This window comes from Triticum aestivum, chromosome 3A (genome assembly GCF_018294505.1).
Source record: "Triticum aestivum cultivar Chinese Spring chromosome 3A, IWGSC CS RefSeq v2.1, whole genome shotgun sequence".
Classification (NCBI taxonomy): Eukaryota; Viridiplantae; Streptophyta; class Magnoliopsida; order Poales; family Poaceae; genus Triticum; species Triticum aestivum.
In genome coordinates, this window is record NC_057800.1 from 178,410,070 (window position 1) to 178,433,783 (window position 23,714).

Genomic DNA, 23,714 nt, shown 5'->3' on the forward strand with positions numbered 1-23,714 from the left:
ATCCCATTCATCAAATGACAACTCATGTCTATGGTTAGGAAACATAACCATCTTTGATTAATGAGCTAGTCAAGTAGAGGCATACTAGTGACATTCTGTTTGTCTATGTATTCACACATGTATTATGTTTCCGGTTAATACAATTCTAGCATGAATAATAAACATTTATCATGAAATAAGGAAATAAATAATAACTTTATTATTGCCTCTGTGGCATATTTTCTTCAGTCTCCCACTTGCACTAGAGTCAATAATCTAGATTACACAATAATGATTCTAACACCCATGGAGCCTTGGTGTTGATCATGTTTTGCTCGTGAGAGAGGCTTAGTCAATGGGTCTGCAACATTCAGATCCGTATGTATCTTGCAAATCTATGTCTCCCACCTGGACTTGATCGCAGATGGAATTGAAGCATCTCTTGATGTGTTTGGTTCTCTTGTGAAATCTGGATTCCTTTGCCAAGGCAATTGCACTAGTATTGTCACAAAAGATTTTCATTGGACCTCATGCACTAGGTATGACACCTAGATCGGATATGAACTCCTTCATCCAGACTCCTTCATTTGCTGCTTTCGAAGCAGCTATATACTCCGCTTCACACGTAGATCCTGCCACGACGCTTTGTTTAGAACTGCTCCAACTGACAGCTCCACCGTTCAATATAAACACGTATCCGGTTTGCGATTTAGAATTGTCCGGATCAGTGTCAAAGCTTGCATCAACATAACCATTTATGACGAGCTCTTTGTCACCTCCATAAACGAGAAACATATCCTTAGTCCTTTTCAGGTATTTCAAGATGTTCTTGACCGCTGTCCAGTGATCCACTCCTGGATTACTTTGGTACCTCCCTGCTAAACTAATAGCAAGGCACACATCAGGTCTGGTATACAGCATTGCATACATGATAGAGCCTATGGCTGAAGCATAGGGAACACATTTCATTTTCTCTCTATCTTCTGCAATGGTCGGACATTGAGTCTTACTCAATTTCACACCTTGTAACACAGGAAAGAACCCTTTCTTAGCTTGATCCATTTTGAACTTCTTCAAAACTTTATCAAGGTATGTGCTTTGTGAAAGTCCAATTAAGCGTCTTGATCTATCTCTATAGATCTTGATGCCCAATATATAAGTAGCTTCACCAAGCATTAAAAAACTCTTATTCAAGTATCCTTTTATGCTATCCAGAAATTCTATATCATTTCCAATCAACAATATGTCATCCACATATAATATTAGAAATGCTACAGAGCTCCCACTCACTTTCTTATAAATACAAGCTTCTCCAAAAGTCTGTATAAAACCATATGCTTTGATCACACTATCAAAACGTTTATTCCAACTCCGAGAGGCTTGCACCAGTCCATAAATGGATCGCTGGAGCTTGCACACTATGTTAGCACCCTTTGGATCGATAAAACCTTCAGGTTGCATCATATATAACTCTTCTTCCAGAAATCCATTCAGGAATGCAGTATTTACATCCATTTTCCAAATTTCATAATCATAAAATGTGGCAATAGCTAACATGATTCGGACGGACTTAAGCATCGCTACGGGTGAGAAAGTCTCATCGTAGTCAACCCCTTGAACTTGTTGAAAACCTTTCGCAACAAGTCGAGCTTTGTAGACAGTAACGTTACCGTCGGTGTCAGTCTTCTTCTTGAAGATCCATTTATTCTCGATGGCTTGCCGATCATCGGGCAAGTCAACCAAAGTCCACACTTTGTTCTCATACATGGATCCCATCTCAGATTTCATGGCCTCAAGCCATTTTGCGGAATCTGGGCTCATCGTCGCTTCCTCATAGTTCGTAGGTTTGTCATGGTCAAGTAACATGACCTCCAAAACAGAATTACCGTACCACTCTGGTGCGGATCTTACTCTGGTTGACCTACGAGGTTCGGTAGCAACCTGATCTGAAGTTTCATGATCATCATCATTGGCTTCCTCACTAATTGGTGTAGGTGTCACAGGAACCGGTTTCTGTGATGAACTACTTTCCAATAAGGGAGCAGGTACAGTTACCTCATCAAGTTCTACTTTCCTCCCGCTCACTTCTTTCGAGAGAAACTCCCTCTCTAGAAAGGATCCATTCTTAGCAACAAATGTTTTGCCTTCGGATCTGTGATAGAAGTTGTACCCAACAGTCTTCTTTGGGTATCCTATGAAGACACATTTCTCCGATTTGGGTTCGAGCTTATCAGGTTGAATCTTTTTCACATAAGCATCGCAACCCCAAACTTTAAGAAACGGCAACTTTGGTTTCTTGCCAAACCATAGTTCATAAGGCGTCATCCCAATGGATTTAGATGGTGCCCTATTTAATGTGAATGCAGCTGTATCTAAAGCGTAACCCCAAAACGATAGCGGTAAATCAGTAAGAGACATCATAGATCGCACCATATCTAGTAAAGTATGATTACGACGTTCGAACACACCATTACGTTGTGGTGTTTCGGGTGGCGTGAGTTGCGAAACTATTCCGCATTGTTTCAAATGAAGACCAAACTTGTAACTCAAATATTCTCCTTCACGATCAGATCATAGAAACTTTATTTTCTTGTTACGATGATTTTCCACTTCACTCTGAAATTCTTTGAACTTTTCAAATGTTTCAGACTTATGTTTCATCAAGTAGATATACCCATATCTGCTCAAATCATCTGTGAAAGTGAGAAAATAACGATACCCGCCGCGAGCCTCAATATTCATCGCACCACATACATCAGTATGTATGATTTCCAACAAATCGGTTGCTCGCTCCATAGTTCCGGAGAACGGCATTTTATTCATCTTGCCCATGAGGCATGGTTCGCAAGTACCAAGTGATTCATAATCAAGTGATTCCAAAAGTCCATCAGAATGGAGTTTCTTCATGCGCTTTACACCAATATGACCTAAACGGCGGTGCCACAAATAAGTTGCACTATCATTATCAACTCTGCATCTTTTGGCTTCAACATTATGAATATGTGTATCACTATTACCGAGATTAATCAAAAATAGACCACTCTTAAAGGGTGCATGACCATAAAAGATATTACTCATGTAAATAGAACAACCATTATTCTCTGATTTAAATGAATAACCATCTCGCATCAAACAAAATCCAGATATAATGTTCATGCTCAACGCTGGCACCAAATAACAATTATTCAGGTCTAAAACTAATCCCGAAGGTAGATGTAGAGGTAGCGTGCCGACGACGATCACATCGACTTTGGAACCATTTCCCACGTGCATCATCACCTCGTTCTTAGCCAATCTTTGCTTAATCCGTAGTCCCTGTTTCGAGTTGCAAATATTAGCAACAGAACTGGTATCAAATACCCAAGTGCTACTGCGATCTTTAGTAAGGTACACATCAATAACATGTATATCACATATACCTTTGTTCACCTTGCCATCCTTCTTATCCGCCAAATACTTGGGGCAGTTCCGCTTCCAGTGACCAATCCCTTTGTAGTAGAAGCACTCAGTCGCAGGCTTAGGTCCAGACTTGGGTTTCTTCTATTGAGCAGCAACTTGTTTGTCGTTCTTCTTGAAGTTCCATTTCTTCTTCCCTTTACCCTTTTTCTCGAAACTGGTGGTCTTGTTGACCATCAACACTTGATGCTCCTTCTTGATTTCTACCTCCGCAGCTTTTAGCATTGCGAAGAGCTCGGGAATCGTCTTATCCATCCCTTGCATATTATAGTTCATCATGAAGCTCTTGTAGCTTGGTGGCAGTGATTGAAGAACTCTGTCAATGACACTATCAACAGGAAGATTAACTCCCAGTTGAGTCAAGTGGTTATGGTACCCAGATATTCTGAGTATATGTTCACTGACAAAACTATTCTCCTCCATCTTGTAGTTGTAGAACTTATTGGAGACTTCATATCTCTCAATCCGGGCATTTGCTTGAAATATTAACTTCAAATCCTGGAACATCTCATATGCTCCATGACGTTCAAACGACGTTGAAGTCCCGGTTCTAATCCATAAAGCATGGCACACTGAACTATCGAGTAGTCATCAGCTTTGCTCTACCACACATTCATAATATTTGGCATTGCTCATGCAGCGGGTGGTACACCTAGCGGTGCTTCCAGGACGTAATTCTTCTGTGCAGCAATGAGGATAATCCTCAAGTTACGGACCCAGTACGTGTAATTGCTACCATCATCTTTCAACTTTGCTTTCTCAAGGAACGCATTAAAATTTAACGGAACAATAGCACGGGCCATCTATCTACAACAACATAGACAAGCAAAATACTATCAGGTACTAAGTTCATGATAAATTAAAGTTCAATTAATCATATTTAAGAACTCCCACTTAGATAGATATCCCTCTAATCATCTAAGTGATCATGTGATCCATATCAACTAAACCATGACCGATCATCATGTGAAATGGAGTAGTTTTCAATGGTGAACATCACTATGTTGATCATATCTACTATATGATTCACGCTCGACTTTCGGTCTCAGTGTTCCGAGGCCATATATGCATATGCTAGGCTCATCAAGTTTAACCCGAGTATTTTTGCGTGTGCAAAACTGGCTTGCACCCGTTGTATGTGAACGTAGAGCTTATCACACCCGATCATTGATACGTCCATTTTGCATCATGCTTTTATATCGATATTTATCGCATTATGGACTGTTATTTCACTTTATGTCACAATACTTATGGCTATTCTCTCTTATTTTACAAGGTTTACATAAAGAGGGAGAATGTCGGCAGCTGGAATTCTGGGCTGGAAAAGGAGCAAATATTAGAGGCCTATTCTGCGCAGCTCCAAAAGTCCTGAAACTTCACGAGACATCTTAAAAGAAATAAAGAAAAATCCTCGCCAAAGATGAAGGCCAGGGCGCCCACACCCTTCTCACGAGGGTGGGGGCGCCCTGGTGGGTCTCCAACGTCCATCTTCTCCTATATGAAGTCTTTCGATGAGAAAAAAATAAGAAGCAACCTTTCGGGACGAGACTCTGCCGCCACGAGGCGGAACCGAGGTGGAACCAATCTAGAGCTCCGGCAGGGCTGTTCTGCCGGGGAAACTTCCCTCTGGGAGGGGGAAATCATCACCATCGTCATCACCAATGCTCCTCTCATCGGGAGAGGGCAATCTCCATCAACATCTTCACCAGCACCATCTCATCTCCAAACCCTCGTTCATCTCTTGTATCCAATTCTTGTCTCAAAGTCCGGGATTGGTGCTAGTAGGTTGCTAGTAGTGTTGATTACTCCTTGTAGTTGATGCTAGTTGGTTTATTTGGTGGAAGATCATATGTTCAGATCCTTTATGCATATTATTACCCCTCTGATTATGAACATGAATATGCTTTGTGAGTAATTACGTTTGTTCCTGAGGACAAGGGAGAAGTCTTGCTATTAGTAGTCATGTGAATTTGGTATTCGTTTGATATTTTGATAAGATGTATGTTGTCTAGCCTCTAGTGGTGTTATGTGAATGTCGACTACATAACACTTCACCATTATTTGGGCCTAGAGGAAGGCATTGGGAAGTAATAAGTAGATGATGGGTTGCTAGAGTGACAGAAGCTTAAACCCTAGTTTATGCGTTGCTTCGTAAGGGGCTGATTTGGATCCATATGTTTCATGCTATCGTTAGGTTTACCTTAATACTTTTGTTGTAGTTGCGGATGCTTGCAATAGAGGTTAATCATAAGTGGGATGCTTGTTCAAGTAAGAACAGCACCCAAGCACTGGTCCACCCACATATCAAATTATCAAAGTATCGAACGCGAATCATATGAACGTGATTAAAACTAGCTTGACGATATTCCCATGTGTCCTCAGGAGCGCTTTTCCTATTATAAGAGTTTGTTTCGGCTTGTCCTTTGCTACAAAAAGGATTGGGCCACCTTGCTGCACTTTATTTACTTTTGTCACTTGTTGCTCATTACAATTTACCTTATTACAAAACTATCTGTTACCACTTATTTCAGTACTTGCAGAGAATACCTTGCTGAAAACCGCTTATCATTTCCTTCTGCTCCTCGTTGGGTTCGACACTCTTACTTATCGAAAGGACTACGATAGATCCCCTATACTTGTGGGTCATCAAGACTCTTTTCTGGCGCCGTTTCTGGGGAGTGTAGCGCCTTTGGTAAGTGGAATTTGGTAAGGAAAAATTTATATAGTATGCTGAAATTTACTGTCACTTGTTACTATGGAAAGTAATTCTCTGAGGGGCTTGTTCGGGGTATCTTCACCCTGTCCAGTAGAGCAAAGAGTTGCTCCTCAACTTACTGAACCTATTAATGAAACTCCTTTTGAATTTCCTGTGGCTATGATGGAAAAACTGCTAGCTAATCCTTTTACAAGAGATGGAACAAAACATCCTGATGAGCACTTAATATATGTGGATGAGGTTTGTGAATTATTTAAGCTTGCAGGTGTATCCGATGATGTTGCTAAGAAGAAGGTCTTTCCTTTATCTTTGAAGGAAGACGCATTGATATGGTATAGGCTATGTGATACGAGATCGTGGGACTATAAAAGATTGAAATTGGAATTTCATCAAAAGTATTACCCTATGCATCTTGTTCATCGTGATCGCAATTATATATATAATTTCTGGCCTCGCGAAGGAGAAAGCATCGCTCAAGCTTGGGGGAGGCTTAAATCAATGTTATATTCATGCCCCAATCATGAGCTCCCGAGAGAAATAATTATGCAAAGTTTTTATGCTCGGCTTTCTGAAAACAATCGCAACATGCTCGATACTTCTTGTGCTGGCTCTTTTATGATGAAGACTATTGAATTCGGATGGAATTTATTGGATAGAATTAAACGCAGCTCTGAAGATTGGGACCTCAACGAAGGTAAGGAGTCAAGTATGACACCTAAGTTTGATTGTGTTACATCTTTTATGGATACCGATATTTTCCGTAAGTTTAGCACTAAATATGGACTTGATTCTGAGATAGTAGCTTTTTTCTGTGAATCTTTTGCTACTTATGTTGATCTCCCTAAGGAGAAGTGGTTTAAATATCATCCTCCCATAGAAGTAAAAGTAGCTGCACCTATTAAAGTAGAAGAAAAGACTGTCACTTATAATGATCCTATTGTTCCTACTTCTTATATTGAGAAACCACCTTTCCCTGTTAGAATAAAGGATCATGCTAAAGCTTCAACTATTGTTCGTAAAAGCAATATTAGAACTTATACACCTCCTGAGCAAGTTAAAGTAGAACCTAATATTGCTATTGTTAAAGATCTATTGTCTGATAATATTGATGGGCATGTTATTCAGTTCAAAGGTGAAACTGCTAGAATTGCTAAACCGTGTGATAAAGATAAACATAGACCTGTGGTAGGCGTGCCTGTTATTTCTGTTAAAATAGGAGATCATTGTTATCATGGCTTATGTGATATGGGTGCTAGCGCTAGTGTTATACCTCATGACTTATACAAAGAAATTAAGAATGAAATGGCACCTGTTGAGTTAGTAGATATTGATGTTACTATTAAACTTGCTAATAGAGATACTATTGCACCAATTGGAATTGTTAGAGATGTTGAAGTCTTGTGTGGGAAAACTAAATATCCTGCTGATTTTCTTGTTCTTACTTCTCCACAAGATAGATTTTGTCCCATTATATTTGGTAGACCCTTCTTAAATACTGTCAATGCTACCATAGACTGCACTAAGAATATTGTTACTATTGATTTGGATGATATGGTTCATGAGTTTAATTTCTCTAAATTTAGTAAAAAACATCGTGAGGAAGAATTACCTAGTAAGGATGAAATTATTGGTCTTGCTTCTATTGCCGTACCTCCTAGTGATCCTTTAGAACACTATTTGCTAGACCATGAAAATGATATGTTCATGAATGAAAGAAGGGAAATAGATGATGTATTCTTTAAACAGGAACATATTCTGCAACACAACTTGCCTGTTGAAATTTTAGGAGATCCTCCTCCACCCAAGGGTGATCCCGTGTTTGAGCTTAAACCTTTGCCTGATAATCTTAAATATGCTTATCTTGATGAAAAGAAGATATATCATGTTATTATTAGTGCTAACCTTTTAGAGCATGAAGAAGAAAGATTATTGAAAACTCTGAAGAAGCATCGTGCTGCTATTGGATATACTCTTGATGATCTTAAGGGCATTAGTCCCACTCTATGTCAACATAAAATAAATTTGGAAGCAGATGCCAAACCAGTTCGTGATCCTCAACGACGTCTGAATCCTAAAATGACAGAAGTGGTAAGAAAAGAAATACTCAAGCTTCTGGAGGCAGGTATAATTTATCCCATTGTTGATAGTGAGTGGGTAAGTCTTGTCCATTGTGTCCCTAAGAAGGGAGGTATTACTGTTGTTCCTAATGATAAAGATGAATTGATTCCACAAAGAATTATCACAGGTTATAGGATGGTAATTGATTTCCGCAAATTAAATAAAGCTACTAAGAAAGATCATTAACCCTTACCTTTTATTGATCAAATGCTAGAAAGATTATGCAAACATACACACTATTGCTTTCTAGATGGTTATTCTGGTTTCTCTCAAATACCTGTGTCGGCTAGAGATCAATCAAAGACTACTTTTACATGCCCTTTTGGTACTTTTGCTTATAGACGTATGCCTTTTGGTCTATGTAATGCACATGCTACCTTTCAAAGATGCATGATGGCTATATTCTCTGACTTTTGTGAAAAGATTTGTGAGGTTTTCATGGACGACTTTTCCGTCTATGGTTCCTCTTTTGATGATTGCTTGAGCAATCTTGATCGAGTTTTGCAGAGATGTGAAGAAACTAATCTTGTCTTGAATTGGGAAAAGTGCCACTATATGATTAATGAAGGTATTGTCTTGGGGCACAAAGTTTCTGAAAGAGGTATTGAAGTTGATAAAGCCAAGGTTGATGCTATTGAAAAGATGCCATGTCCCAAGGACATCAAAGGTAAAGAAGTTTCCTTGGTCATGCCGGATTTTATAGGAGGTTCATTAAGGACTTCTCAAAAATTTCTCGGCCTCTAACTAATTTATTGCAAAAAGATATACCATTTGTCTTTGATGATGATTGTGTAGAAGCATTTGAAATACTTAAGAAAGCATTAGTCTCTGCACCTATTGTTCAGCCACCTGATTGGAATTTACCCTTTGAAATTATGTGTGATGCTAGTGATTATGTTGTAGGTGTTGTTCTAGGGCAAAGAGTTGATAAGAAATTAAATGTTATTCATTATGCTAGTAAGACTCTAGACAATGCTCAAAGAAATTATGCTACTACTGAAAAAGAGCTTTTTGCAGTTGTATTTGCTTGTGATAAGTTCAGACCTTATATTGTTGATTCTAAAGTAAATATTCACACTGATCATGCTGCTATTAAATACCTTATGGAAAAGAAAGATGCTAAACCTAGACTTATTAGATGGGTTCTCTTGCTACAAGAATTTGATTTGCATATTGTTGATAGAAAGGGAGCTGAGAACCCCGTTGCAGACAACTTATCTAGGTTTATAAAATATTCTTGATGGCCCACTACCTATTAATGATGACTTTCTTGATGAATAATTAAATGTTATAAGTACTTCTCGTAGTACTCCTTGGTATGCTGATTATGCTAATTATATTGTTGCTAAGTTTATACCACCTAGCTTCACATACCAACAAAAGAAAAAGCTCTTCTATGATTTGAAACATTACTTTTGGGATGACCCACATCTTTATAAAGAAGGAGTAGATGATGTTATTAGACGTTGTGTGCCTGAGCATGAACAGGAACAGATCCTACGCAAGTGTCATTCCGAGTCTTATGGAGGACACCACGCTGGAGATAGAACTGCACATAAGGTATTGCAATCTGGTTTTTATTGGCCTACTCTCTTCAAGGATGCCCGTAAGTTTGTCTTGTCATGTGATGAATGTCAAAGAATTGGTAATATTAGTAGACGTCAAGAAATGCCTATGAATTATTCTCTTGTTATTGAACCGTTTGATGTTTGGGGATTTGATTATATGGGACCTTTTCCTGCCTCTAATGGATATACACATATTTTAGTTGCAGTTGATTACGTTACTAAGTGGGTAGAAGCTATTCCAACTAGTAGTGCTGATCATAACACTTCTATCAAAATGCTTAAGGAAGTTATTTTTCCGAGGTTTGGAGTCCCTAGATATTTAATGATTGATGGTGGTCCACACTTTATTCATGGTGCTTTCTGTAAAATGCTTGCTAAATATGATGTTAATCATAGAATTGCATCTCCTTATCATCCACGGTCTAGTGGTCAAGTAGAATTGAGAAATAGAGAGCTCAAATTAATTTTGCAAAAGACTGTTAATAGGTCTAGAAAGAATTGGTCCAAGAAACTTGATGATGCATTATGGGCATATAGAACTGCATACAAAAATTCTATGGGTATGTCTCCATATAAAATGGTATATGGAAAAGCATGTCACTTACCTCTCGAACTAGAACATAAGGCATATTGGGCTATTAAAGAGCTCAACTATGATTTCAAACTTGCCGGTGAGAAGAGGTTATTTGATATTAGCTCACTTGATGAATGGAGAACCCAAGCATATGAAAATGCCAAGTTGTTTAAAGAAAAAGTTAAAAGATGGCATGACAAAAGGATACAAAAGCATGAGTTTAATGTAAGTGATTATGTATTGCTATACAACTCCCGTTTAAGATTTTTTGCAGGAAAACTTCTCTCTAAATGGGAAGGCCCCTATGTTATCGAGGAGGTCTATCGTTCCGGTGCAATAAAAATCAACAACTTCGAAGGCACAAATCCGAAGGTGGTAAACGGTCAAAGAATCAAACATTATATCTCAGGTAATCCCATGAATGTTGAAACCAATATTATTGAAACCGTAACCCCGGAGGAATACATAAGGGACACTTTTCGGAATGTTTCAGGCTCCGAAAGGGAATAGGTATGTGGTACGGTAAGTAAACCGACTCCAAAACAATTTCTAAGGCAATATTTCTCCGTTTTGGAATATTTAGAAAAATAGAAAAATAAGTAGCAGTCCGGGAAGGACACGAGGGCCCCACGAGGGTGGTGGGCGCGCCCTACCCCCCTGGGCACGCCCCCCTACCTCGTGAGCACCTCGTGTGCCTTCCGGACTCCATTTTCTTGCACGTTACGTATTTTGGTCGGTAAAAATTCATTATATATTCTCCCGAAGGTTTTGACTCCCGTATCACGCAAAAATCTCCTGTTTTTGCTTTGAGCTGTTTTTCTGACAGATCTAGGTTATCATGACGGCCCCAAGCGCCTCCAAGGACAAGTTCTTCGAGAAGATCGAGCACCTCCAAGCCCAAGTCTATGACCTTCAAAACCAAAACTGTGAGTATGAATATAGATTCAATAGAATGAGTTTGGCTGCAGATTTGAGGATTCCGGAGACTCGATCATCTTTCTATGATGGTGAACCTATGTCTTGGAAGATGGATGACAAGCCCGCATCATCAACAACACCTCCACCGTCTCCTCCAACAAAGAAGAATTGAGTATCTGGGTATGGGCACTCCCCTTGGCAACTGCCAAGCTTGGGGGAGGTGCCCCAGTATCGTATCACAATCACAACTCCTATCTTTACCGTTTTTCTTAGTTCGATCCTATTAGTAGTATCTTGATCTAGTAGAATAAAGTTTATGGCATGATCTAGTTTTGAGTTTTGCTTTATGATCTCTCTTTGTAATTGAGTCCGTGAGTTATATATAATAAAGATTAGTGTTGAGTTAAGGGCCTGATTATTTTGCCATGATCTTGGGTGAATAAAAGAAAAGAGGAAAAGAATAAAAAGAAACAACAAGTTCATATTGATCTTATTGAGAGTAATGACTTCACATAGAAAGAGTATGATGATTAAAAGTTGTTGGGAGTTGGCAGACATAGCTTTGGTCATTGTTGCAATTAATAGGAAGTAATAAGGAAAGAGAGGTTTCACATATAGATATATTATCATTGAGATCTTTTATGATTGGGAGCACTCATTAAAATATGACATGCTAAAGAGTTGATGTTGGACAAGGAAGACAACGTAATGAGTTATGTCTTTCTTATATCTGAGATAAAGTATGTTGTCATGGTTCCTCTAACTTGTTGAGCTTGCCTTTCCCCCTCATGCTAGCCAAATTCTCAGCACCAAGTAGAAATACTACTTATGCTTCCAAATATCCCTAAACCAGTTTTGCCATGAGAGTCCACCATATCTACCTATGGATTGAGCAAGATCCTTCAAGTAAGTTGTCATCGGTGCAAAGCAATAAAAACTGCTCTAAATATGTATGATTGATTGGTGTGGGAGAAATAAGCTTTATATGATCTTGTGATGTGGAAGTAATAAAAGCGACGGACTGCATAATAAAGGTTCACATCACAAGGGGCAATACAAAGTGACGTTCTTTCGCATTGAGATTTTATGCATCCAACCATAAAAGCGCATGGCAACCCCTGCTTCCCTCTGTGAAGGGCATATCCTTTATTATTATCTTCTACCTTATGCAAGAGTCATGGTGATCTCCACCTTTTCTTTTTCATTTTATCCTTTGGCAAGCTCAGCATGTTGGAAAGAACATGATATATATATCTAATTGGATGTGGGGGAGCATGAACCATTATTGTTGACATTACCCTTGAGGTAAAAGGTTGTGGGGCAAAACTATAAGCCCCTATCTTTCTCTGTGTCCGATTAAAACTCCGTAACCACAAGTATTGCGTGAGTGTTAGCAATCATGAAGGACTAGATGATAGTTGAGTATGTGGACTTGCTTTTTAGCTCTGACATAGACTCTTTCCGATGTTATGATAAATTGCAATTGCTTCAATGACCGAGATTATAGTTTGTTGGAGCCCAATAAGGTTTATGATTTATACTTTTGCACTGTGAATAGATCATCACTTGAACATAAGTAATCATATGACAAAATCTATATATGTTGCTGTTATGGGAATAATCATGATGCCTTCCTGTCTGTATTTTATTTTTATCGACGCCTCTACCTCTAAACATGATGACATATTTATTGTTATCGGCTTTTCGCTTGAGGACAAGCGAGGTCTAATCTTGGGGGAGTTGATACGTCCATTTTGCATCATGCTTTTATATCGATATTTATCGCATTATGGAATGTTATTTCACTTTATGTCAAAATACTTATGGCTATTCTCTCTTATTTTACAAGGTTTACATAAAGAGGGAGAATGCCGGCAGCTCGAATTCTGGGCTAGAAAAGGAGCAAATATTAGAGGCCTATTCTGCGCAACTCCAAAAGTCCTGAAACTTCACGGGACATCTTAAAAGAAATAAAGAAAAATCCTTGCCAAAGATGAAGTCCAGGGCACCCACACCCTTCTCACGAGGGTGGGGGCGCCCCCCCCCCCTAGGGCGCGCCCCCCTACCTCGTGGGCCCCCTGGTGGGTCTCCGACGTCCATCTTCTCCTATATGAAGTCTTTCGATGAGAAAAAATAAGAAGCAACCTTTCGGGACGAGACTCTGCCGCCATGAGGCGGAACCAATCTAGAGCTCCGGCAGGGCTGTTCTGCCGGGGAAACTTCCCTCCGGGAGGGGGAAATCATCACCATCATCATCACCAACGCTCCTCTCATCGGGAGAGGGCAATCTCCATCAACATCTTCACCAGCAACATCTCATCTCCAAACCCTAGTTTATCTCTTGTATCCAATTCTTGTCTCAAAGTCCGGGATTGGTGCTAGTAGGTTGCTAGTAGTGTTGATTACTCCTTGTAGTTGATGCTAGTTGGTTTATTTGGTGGAAGATCATATGTTCAGATCCTTTATGCATATTATTACCCCTCTGATTATGAACATGAATATGCTTTGTGAGTAATTATGTTTGTTCCTGAGGACAAGGGAGAAGTCTTGCTATTAGTAGTCATGTGAATTTGGTATTCGTTTGATATTTTGATAAGATGTATGTTGTCTAGCCTCTAGTGGTGTTATGTGAACGTCGACTACATAACACTTCACCATTATTTGGGCCTAGAGGAAGGCATTGGGAAGTAATAAGTAGATGATGGGTTGCTAGAGTGACAAAAGCTTAAACCCTAGTTTATGCGTTGCTTCGTAAGGGGCTGATTTGGATCCATATGTTTCATGCTATGGTTAGGTTTACCTTAATACTTTTGTTGTATTTGCGGATGCTTGCAATAGAGGTTAATCATAAGTGGGATGCTTGTTCAAGTAAGAACAGCACCCAAGCACCGGTCCACCCACATATCAAATTATCAAAGTATCTAACGCGAATCATATGAACGTGATGAAAACTAGCTTGACGATATTCCCATGTGTCCTCGGGAGCGCTTTTCCTATTATAAGAGTTTGTTTCGGCTTGTCCTTTGCTACAAAAAGGATTGGGCCACCTTGCTGCACTTTATTTACTTTTGTCACTTGTTGCTCGTTACAATTTACCTTATTACAAAACTATCTGTTACCACTTATTTCAGTACTTGCAGAGAATACCTTGCTGAAAACCGCTTATCATTTCCTTCTGCTCCTCGTTGGGTTCGACACTCTTACTTATCGAAAGGACTATGATAGATCCCCTATACTTGTGGGTCATCAATCATCATGTGGTGTCTCGGCACGACGAACTTTGGCAACGGTGCATACACATGGAGAACACTTGTATCTTGGAATTTAGTGAGAGATCATCTTATAATGCTACCGTCAATCAAGCAGAATAAGATGCATAAAGGATAAACACCACATGCAATCAATATAAGTGATATGATATGGCCATCATCATCTTGTGCCTATGATCTCCATCTCCAAAGCACCGTCATGATCACCATCGTCACCGGCTTGACACCTTGATCTCCATCGAAGCATCGTTGTCGTCATGCCAACTATTGCCTCCATGACTATCGCTACCGCTTAGTAATAAAGTAAAGCAATTACAGGGCGATTGCATTGCATACAATAAAGCGGCAACCATATGGCTCCTGCCAGTTGCTGATAACTCCGTTACAAAACATGATCATCTCATACAATAAAATATAGTATCATGTCTTGACCATATCACATCACAACATGCCCTGCAAAAACAAGTTAGACGTTCTCTACTTTGTTGTTGCATATTTTACATGGCTGCTACAGGCTGAGCAAGAACCGTTCTTACCTACGCATCAAAACCACAACAATATTTCATCAAGTTAGTGTTGTTTTAACCTTCAACAAGGACCGGGCGTAGTCACATTCGGTTCAACTAAAGTTGGAGAAACTGACACCCGCCAGCCACCTGTGTGCGAAGCACGTCGGTAGACTGGACCAGTCTCGCGTAAGCGTACGCGTAATGTCGGTCCGGGCCGCTTCATCCAACAATACCGCCGAACCAAAGTATGACATGTTGGTAAGCAGTGTGACTTGTATCGCCCACAACTCACTTGTATTCTACTCGCGCATATAACATCTACGTATAAACCTGGCTCTGGTACCACTGTTGGGGAACGTTTCAAAAAAATTCCTACGCACACGCAAGATCATGGTGATGCATAGTAACGAGAGGGAAGAGTATCGTCCATGTACCCTCGTAGACCATAAGCAGAAGCGTTATGAGAATGCGGTTGATGTAGTCGTACGTCTTCACGATCCGACCGATCCAAGTACCGAACGCACGGCACCTCTGAGTTCAGCACACGTTCAGCTCAATGACGTCCCACGAACTCTGATCCAGCAGAGCTTCATGGGAGAGTTCCGTCAGCAAGACGGCGTGATGACGGTGGTGATGTTGCTACCGATGCAGGGCTTCTCCTAAGCACTGCTACGATATGATCAAGGTGGATTATGGTGGAGGGGGGCACCACACACGGCTAAGGGATCAATGATCAACTTGTGTGTTCTAGGGTGCCCCCTGCCCCCGTATATAAAGGAGCAAGGGGGGAGGCCGGCCGGCCCTCCTAGGGCGCACCAGGAGGAGGAGTCATCCTCCTAGTAGGAGTAGGACTCCCCTTTCCTACTCCTACTAGGAGGAGGAAAGGAAGGGGGAAGGGGAGAAGGAAGGAGAGGGAGGAAAGGAGGAAAGGGGGCCGGCCCCCTAGTCCAATTCGGTTTGGGCTAGGGGGTCCGCGCGCCCTGCCTCCTCTCTTCCACCACTTGGCCCATGAGGCCCAATACTTCTTCCCCGTATTCCCGTAACTCCCCGGTACTCCGAAAAATACCCGAATCACTCAGAACCTTTTCGGTGTCCCAATATAGTGGTCCAATATATCGATCTTTACGTCTCGACCATTTCGAGACTCCTTGTCATGTCCCCGATCTCATCCGAGACTCCGAACTACCTTCGGTACATCAAAACACATAAACTCATAACACCGATCGTCACCGAACGTTAAGCGTGCGGACCCTACGGGTCTGAGAACTATGTAGACATGAACGAGACACGTCTCCGGTAAATAACCAATAGCGGAACCTAGATGTTCATATTGGCTCCTACATATTCTACAAAGATCTTTATCGGTCAAACCGCATAACAACATATGTTGTTCCCTTTGTCATAGGTATGTTACTTGCCCGAGATTCGATAGTCGGTATCTCAGTACCTAGTTCAATCTCGTTACCGGCAAGTCTCTTTACTCGTTTCGTAATGCACTATCCAGCAACTAACTCATTAGTTGTATTGCTTGCAAGGCTTATAGTGATGTGCATTACCGCGAGGGCCCAGAGATACCTCTCTGACAATCGGAGTGACAAATCCTAATCTCGATCTATGCCAACTCAACAAGTACCATCGGAGACACCTGTAGAGAACCTTTATAATCACCCAGTTACGTTGTGACATTTGGTAGCACACAAAGTGTTCCTCCGGTAATCGGGAGTTGCATAATCTCATAGTCATAGGAACATGTACAAGTCATGAAGAAAGCAATAGCAGTAAACTAAAACGATCAAGTGCTAAGCTAACGGAATGGGTCAAGTCAATCACATCATTCTCCTAATGATGTGATCCAGTTCATCAAATGACAACTCATATCTATGGTTAGGAAAAATAACCATCTTTGATTAACGAGCTAGTCAAGTAGAGGCATACTAGTGACATTCTGTTTGCCTATGTATTCACACATGTATTATGTTTTCAGTTAATACAATTCTAGCATGAATAATAAACATTTATCATGAAATAAAGAAATAAATAATAACTTTATTATTGCCTCTAGCGCATATTTCCTTCATCTCTGTCTTCGGAGGTGCCAGGGTCGCTGATGTTGTTGCTTCTACGAGCTAGCCAACTGTCTTCTCCCGCGCAAAAGCGGGTCATGAGTGCAGTAAGAATTGCCATGGACTTCGGTTTTTCTTGGCCGAGGTGTCGGGCAAGCCATTCGTCACGGATGCTGTGTTTAAAGGCCGCAAGGGCTTAGGCGTCCGGACAATCGACAATTTGGTTCTTTTTAATTAAGAACATAGTCCAGAGTTTTTGGGCTGACTCTCCGGGTTGCTGGACTATATGACTAAGGTCATCGGCGTTTGGAGGCCAGACATATGTACCTTGGAAGTTGTCTCGAAAGGCATCTTCCAAATCTTCCCAGCTACCAATGGAGTTCTCTGGGAGGCTGTTTAACCAGTGCCGCGCTGGTCCTTTCAGTTTTAAGGGGAGGTATTTGATGGCATGGAGATCGTCACAACGAGCCATATGGATATGGAGAAGGAAATCTTCAATCCATACCGCAGGATCTGTCGTGTCGTCGTATGATTCGATGCTTACGGGTTTAATCCCTTCCAGGAACTGGTGCTGCATTACCTCATCGGTAAAGCATAAGGGGTGTGCGGCGCCTCTGTATCGGGCAACGTCACGACAGAGTTCGGATGACATCTGTATGCGGTTTTCTGCCCTGGTGGGGTTATGCCTATCACACTAGACCTGATGGTCATCTTCTTGCGTTGGGGCACGCCCCCTTGATCCATAGATAGATCTAGCTTGACCTGCTCTATTGTCTAGGTCTTGTCTTAGGTCGTAGGTGTATCCTGGAGCCTTTGTCTCTCTGCCTCTACGGCCTAGGTGGTGCGGGTTGGTGTTCGGCGTAGATGGCCACTTTATCTTGCCCACGTGGTGGCCGGTCTGGTTCATCAGCGCGTTCATGTCTTGACGGTATTGGCTCGAGGGCCTCGTCGTCAAATTGTGGTAGTAGCCGACGCTTCAGGTAACTCTTTGTTGGGCATTGGAGGCCATATTCTTCGGCAGCTAGGACCTGGGTCCATCTGTCATTGAGTGTATCCTGTTCGGCTTGGAGCTGTTGCTGCTTCTTTTTTAGGCTTCTCGCAGTTGCGATTAGTTGGCGCTTAAAGCGCTCCTGCTCGATGGGTTCCTCTGGCATGATGAAATCTTCGTTGCCGAGGCTGACATCATCCTCTGAGACCGGTAGATGTTGCTATCTACGAATCCACGTTCCCGACCAGATCGTCGGGGTTAACTTGCTCCTCCTCCCCATCATCCTGTTCGGATGAGGGCTCGACGGGGGCTTCGCGGTCTTCAGCGTTCTCTGGAGTGTTATTGTCTCCGGTGCCGGTATTACTGTCTTTTTCACGACTCAATTTTGAGCGGTGTCGCTGGCGTCGACGCTTCGGTGGTGCCTCAGCAGGTTTGTCCTCAACCGGATCCTTCCTGCCTTCGCCGTCATTCTCTTTGGGTGTATCCACCATATACACGTCGTATGTGGAGGTGGTCGTCCAACGCCCGGTAAACGGCGGGTCTTGGCCTTGTTCGTCTCCGGCATCATCGTCCATGTCGTTGATGTCTTCGAAGGTGTAATCCAGTATGTCGGTTAAGTCCTCGATGGTGGCTATGAAGTGGGTGGTGGGTGGAACGTAAAATTCCCTGCTCTCAACCCTTAATCCGGGCTGGGCGTAGTTCAGAGGTGATCCCTCTGTAATGGCGAGCGATCACATTAAGTCTAGAGCCTCGTTTAATGGCGAGGATTGGACGGGGAAATGAGAGTCCGCAGAGCTAGCCAGGGCAAAAGCCTCCTGGCCATGCTCACTTGGTGTGGACTTTGAGAATTCGGAGCTAGAGTCCGGGGTGAGTCCAGCTTTTCAATGGTACGGGGAACACAGTCTGACTCCGGGCTTGCCGAGGACACAATCGCCTCCGGATCTCTGATAGAGAGCTTCATAGCAGAGAGTCTGGCGGGCTCCAAACTCCCATCTTCGGACCCGGCAGTTTGCTCCGGATCGAAGGCCAGAGCGGTGGTCGGGGCCACGAACCCTTCGAAGATCAAGTCTCCTCGAATATCAGCGACATAATTCAGACTCCCAAAACTGATCTGATGACCAGGGGCATAGCTGCCGATCTGTTCGAGGTGGCCAATTGAGTTGGCACGCAGAGCGAAGCCGTCGAACACAAAAATTTGACCAGGGAGGAAAGTTTCCCCCGAAACAGCATCGTTTTTGATGATCGAACGATCCATCGAGCCTTTCTGTCGACGACACAGTGGAACTCTCAATGAAAGCACCAATGTCGGTGTCAAAACCAGCCGATCTCGGGTAGGGGGTCCCGGACTGTGCTTCTGAGGATCGAAGGTAGTAGGAGACAAGGGGACACGATGTTTACCCAGGTTCAGGCCCTCTTAATGGAGGTAAAACCCTACGTCATGCTTGATTGTATTTGATGAGTATAGGGGTTACAAGAGTTGATCCACCTCGAGATCGTAATGGCTAAACCCTAGATGTCTAGCCTATATGAATTCCGATAGCCTCTACAGACTAACCCCTTCGGTTTATATAGATACCGGACGGGCCTAGGGTTGTACATAGTCGGTTTACACAGAAAGGAAACTACGCATCCAGACGCCAAACTTGCCATCCACGCAAAGGAGAGTCTCATCCGGACATGGGGGAAGACCTTCTACATTGTATCTTCACGGCCCATCAGTCCGGCTCACAACACACGGACCGGACTCTCGAGGACCCCTTAGTTCAGGACTCCCTCAACGATAGTAAGCTAGAACTAGCACGAGGCGAGTTGTAAACGAAGGCGACAAATGTTACAATCGACGTACGGTGAGCTAGAATGGGAGCCTCGATGTTGCAACCGTCATGGCGGCGAGCTGGAATTGAAACGCCCGATGTTGTAACCAGGCGCGGCAGATAAGCAACCGTAGTGGGGCGACGACGTCAAGCATCTGCGAGCGCTGGTGCAACCGATGGCAATTCGGCCATGAGCGCGTTGGGTGGCAATTTTTTTTGCGAGCGAAATAGCATTATGCTGGTGTGGAGCTAAGCAGGGGAGGTTAGGGAACACCTGCTTCTTGTTGACTTTTTTTTGTTATGGGGAGCCACCGATCCAATGGGCGTTACGCACTCAATCATGTGGTTGTTGTGCAACCGGCCGAGTTTTTGGCTGGCTGACCGGCGCGTTGCGTGGCCCTTGGCCCCGGCCCACGATGGGGCGGGACGCACCTTTTTTTATTTCTTTTTTTTTGCTCCTTGTCTATTTTTTAAAAAAATCATAATTTTAAAACTAGTGTATTTCAGAAAAAAATGTTTCAAGAAATAATAAAATATTCGAGAATTCAAAAAATATTCATGATCTTGAAATGTGCAGGAAAAAATATAACTTCGTGGATTTGAACGTTCGAGTAGTAAAAAAATGTTCAGGAAATCAAAAAATGTTCATGATTTTTTTTTAAATTGCATATTAAAAAATGGAAAAAGGCCGTGAATTAGAACAAGTTTTTCGTGAGTTGAAAAAAATGTTCATCAACATTGTTCACAATTTCAAAAAATATTCATGTATTTGAAAATTTCCACTCTAATTTTTGAAAATTATTACTTAAAAACAGTTCGACGAATCAACAAATGTTCGTGAATTACAAATTTTGTTCCTGAATTTCAAATATAAATTCTCAATTGAAAGAAATAACCGAATAAAAACGTTGACACCATTCGAAAAAATATTCAAGAGTTAGAAAAGTGTTCATGAATTTATAAAATTTGTTGGTGAATTCAAAAAATGTTCATTATTTCAAAAAATTCATTATTTCAAAAAACATATTTGCAATTTGAAGCAATGTTCATAAATTAAAAAAATAGTAAAAGGAAAGAAGAAGGAAAGAGGAAGAAAAGAGGGAAAAAGGAAAAGAATAAACAAACATGAAAAAAAAAAGCAAATCAACAAAGAAAGAATGAATGAATGAGAACAAAAACGAAAGGGAAGAACATAAATGAAAAAATCCAAAGAAAACACACCCAAAAAAATCGGTCTGTGAAGCAGCTACTTTGGCCTGCCCAAAAATACGTAACGAGGAGCGGGGTTTGCGTGTTTGGTCCCTATCCTGTGAGGTAGTAGCCGACGTGGCATGAACGGAACACTTGATAGGCCTAGCGTAGACTCGGGCATGGACAACCTAGCTCAGATAGCCTAGCCCGAAAGCCCGACATCTGGGTCGGGCTCTCGCTCTGCTTTTTTACGAGAAGCCTGGCCTGAAACCCGAAAATAAGCCTAAACAAAGCATAAATTATTATTTTATTAGAAATATAGGTATAATATATATTTTAAATACCGGCCCTAAAGACATATTTTAAATACTCAAAAAACATCATTTTAATAAAAAAGTTACTGTTCATCTATTTTGAGCTGGGCTGGGCAAGGCAACGGCTTGGGATTTTAATGTTGGGCTTTACAAAGCCCGACCGAAATCAAACCCGGCATGGAGAATGCCCAGGTTTAGCCTAGCCGCAGCGGTCATCATGCTGATGTCACTTTGATTTATTTTTCTTCACCCTTTTATTTTTTTTATTTTAAATGCATATATTTCCAAAACATAAATTTAGTTAAGAATTCAAAACCATGAATTTGAAAGAAAAAATTAACATAGTATAAAATTTGTTAGCACAGTTTTTAGAAAATGTGAATAACTTTCAAAAAAAAATATTCATGACAACGAACAAATGTTCCCGTGTTTCAACAAATATATGCGCAATTTTAAAAAATGGTTTATTCAATTAAAATAATAAATTAGAAATAGCCTTTGGTTTGCTGATCCAACTGAAAATCACAACCTTTGGTTTGTTGATTAGATTAAAAAATCCCCTAAAAAAGATTAGATTAGAAAATTAGCGCCACCGACGTCAAAAAGAAAAAAAAACGCGCCTACTGTTGTTCCGAAAAGCATCGGATTGGATTTGGATAGAAGTTGCGCCAATCCGTCGAGCTGCGGATCCAAGAATCAGATTTAGTTTTTGCTTCGATAGATTTAAAGGGGACGACGCACCGGCGGGTTCGCAACCCTAGTTTTCGATCTGATCTTCCCCCGATCTTCGCCGCCCATCTTCCCAACTTCCCCCCATCTCGCGCACTCCGGCGAACATGGCAGCGATCATGGCGGCGCGCGGGCAGGGCCTGGAGCAAGATTTTGATTTCTTCGTGGTGGTCGACTTCGAGGCGACGTGCGTCAAAGACGCGCGGATCTTTCCCCAGGAAATCATCGAGTTCCCCGCCGTGCTCGTCGACGGCGCCACCGGCCGCATCGAGTCCGCGTTTCGCAGGTACGTTCGTCCAAAACATCACCCTGTGCTGACCCAGTTTTGCAGGGAACTCACCGGCATCCGGCAGGAGGACGTCGACGGCGGAGTGGATCTCGGCGACGCGCTCTGGCTGCACGACGCTTGGTTGAAGGCGGCGACGGCGGGGGCAGGGAACAAGAGACGCGTCCGCTTGGCCGTCGTGACCTGGGGTGACTGGGACTGCCGCACCATGCTCGAGTTCGAGTGCCGCTTCAAGGGCATCGAGAAGCCCTCCTACTTCGATCAGTGGATCAATCTGAGAGTCCCTTTCCAGGCGGCGTTCGGCGGCGGAGGGCGGGTCAACCTGCAGGAAGCGGTCCGGGCGGCGGGGCTGGACTGGGAGGGCCGCCTGCACTGCGGGCTGGACGACGCGCGCAACACCGCGCGGCTGCTTGCTGAGCTCATGCGGCGCGGGGTGAAGATCACCATCACCGGCTCGCTGGCGCCGCCGCCGCCGATGCAGAAGCAGCCTGCTCGCACAAGCCCTTGCGGTGGCTCACCGGGGCTGGCGTCGGCGCCGCCGCCGATCCAGCAGCAGCCGCCTCGCACAGACCCTTTCGGTGGCTCGTTTGCGCTGGTGCCGGCGCCGATCCAGCAGCAGCTGCCGCAGCCTTACATGATCAGCCCCTGCGGTGGCCACTCTGCGACGTGCTTGTGCTACTGCGGGCTGGCGAGCAGAGGAGGCGTGATGCAGGGCAAGTGCTTCTCGGGATGCGCTAACTGGGCGCCGGCCATGGGAACCGTCTGCCCCTACTTCGCGTGGAGCAACTGAATGAGTGACCCACGGCATGAGACTGAGATTCAGAATCCAGTGTGGCTCAGTTGTTAGCCATCAGAATCAGATTCTTGTCTAGGTGTAAATTTGGTCTTTGAAATAGAACTTGACCAATGGGGCTATTCTTGATGTAATCGGTGTCTGAACTAGTATTATCAATAGAAATTTCGTTTTAGTTATGTAATCGGTGTCTGATTCTACTATACTCCTAGTCTAGTGTGATTGTTCACTGTAATTGGTGTCTGAATTACTATTATCAATACAAATTTCGTTTTAATTATTACTATTAATACAAGTTCGTTTTAATTATTACTATTAATACAAGATTCCTTTTTCTCTGGATTTCTTCAGTATTGAGCAACGGGCCAACGGTTCGCTTGCAAGTGAAATTGATAAATTTCTGATGAAGGCTGCAAAATTGATAAATTT

At 42.4% G+C, this 23,714-nt stretch overlaps 1 protein-coding gene across 1 annotated transcript; it reads left to right on the top strand.

The window, feature by feature from the left end:
• Nucleotides 1–22,096: 22,096 nt before the first annotated feature.
• LOC123060871 (ERI1 exoribonuclease 2-like) lies at nt 22,097–23,464 on the top strand. The gene has a single exon (XM_044483737.1). It carries the CDS (start codon nt 22,314–22,316, stop codon nt 23,280–23,282), a length of 969 nt encoding a protein of 322 aa, XP_044339672.1. The 5' UTR covers nt 22,097–22,313; the 3' UTR covers nt 23,283–23,464.
• Nucleotides 23,465–23,714: the final 250 nt, after the last annotated feature.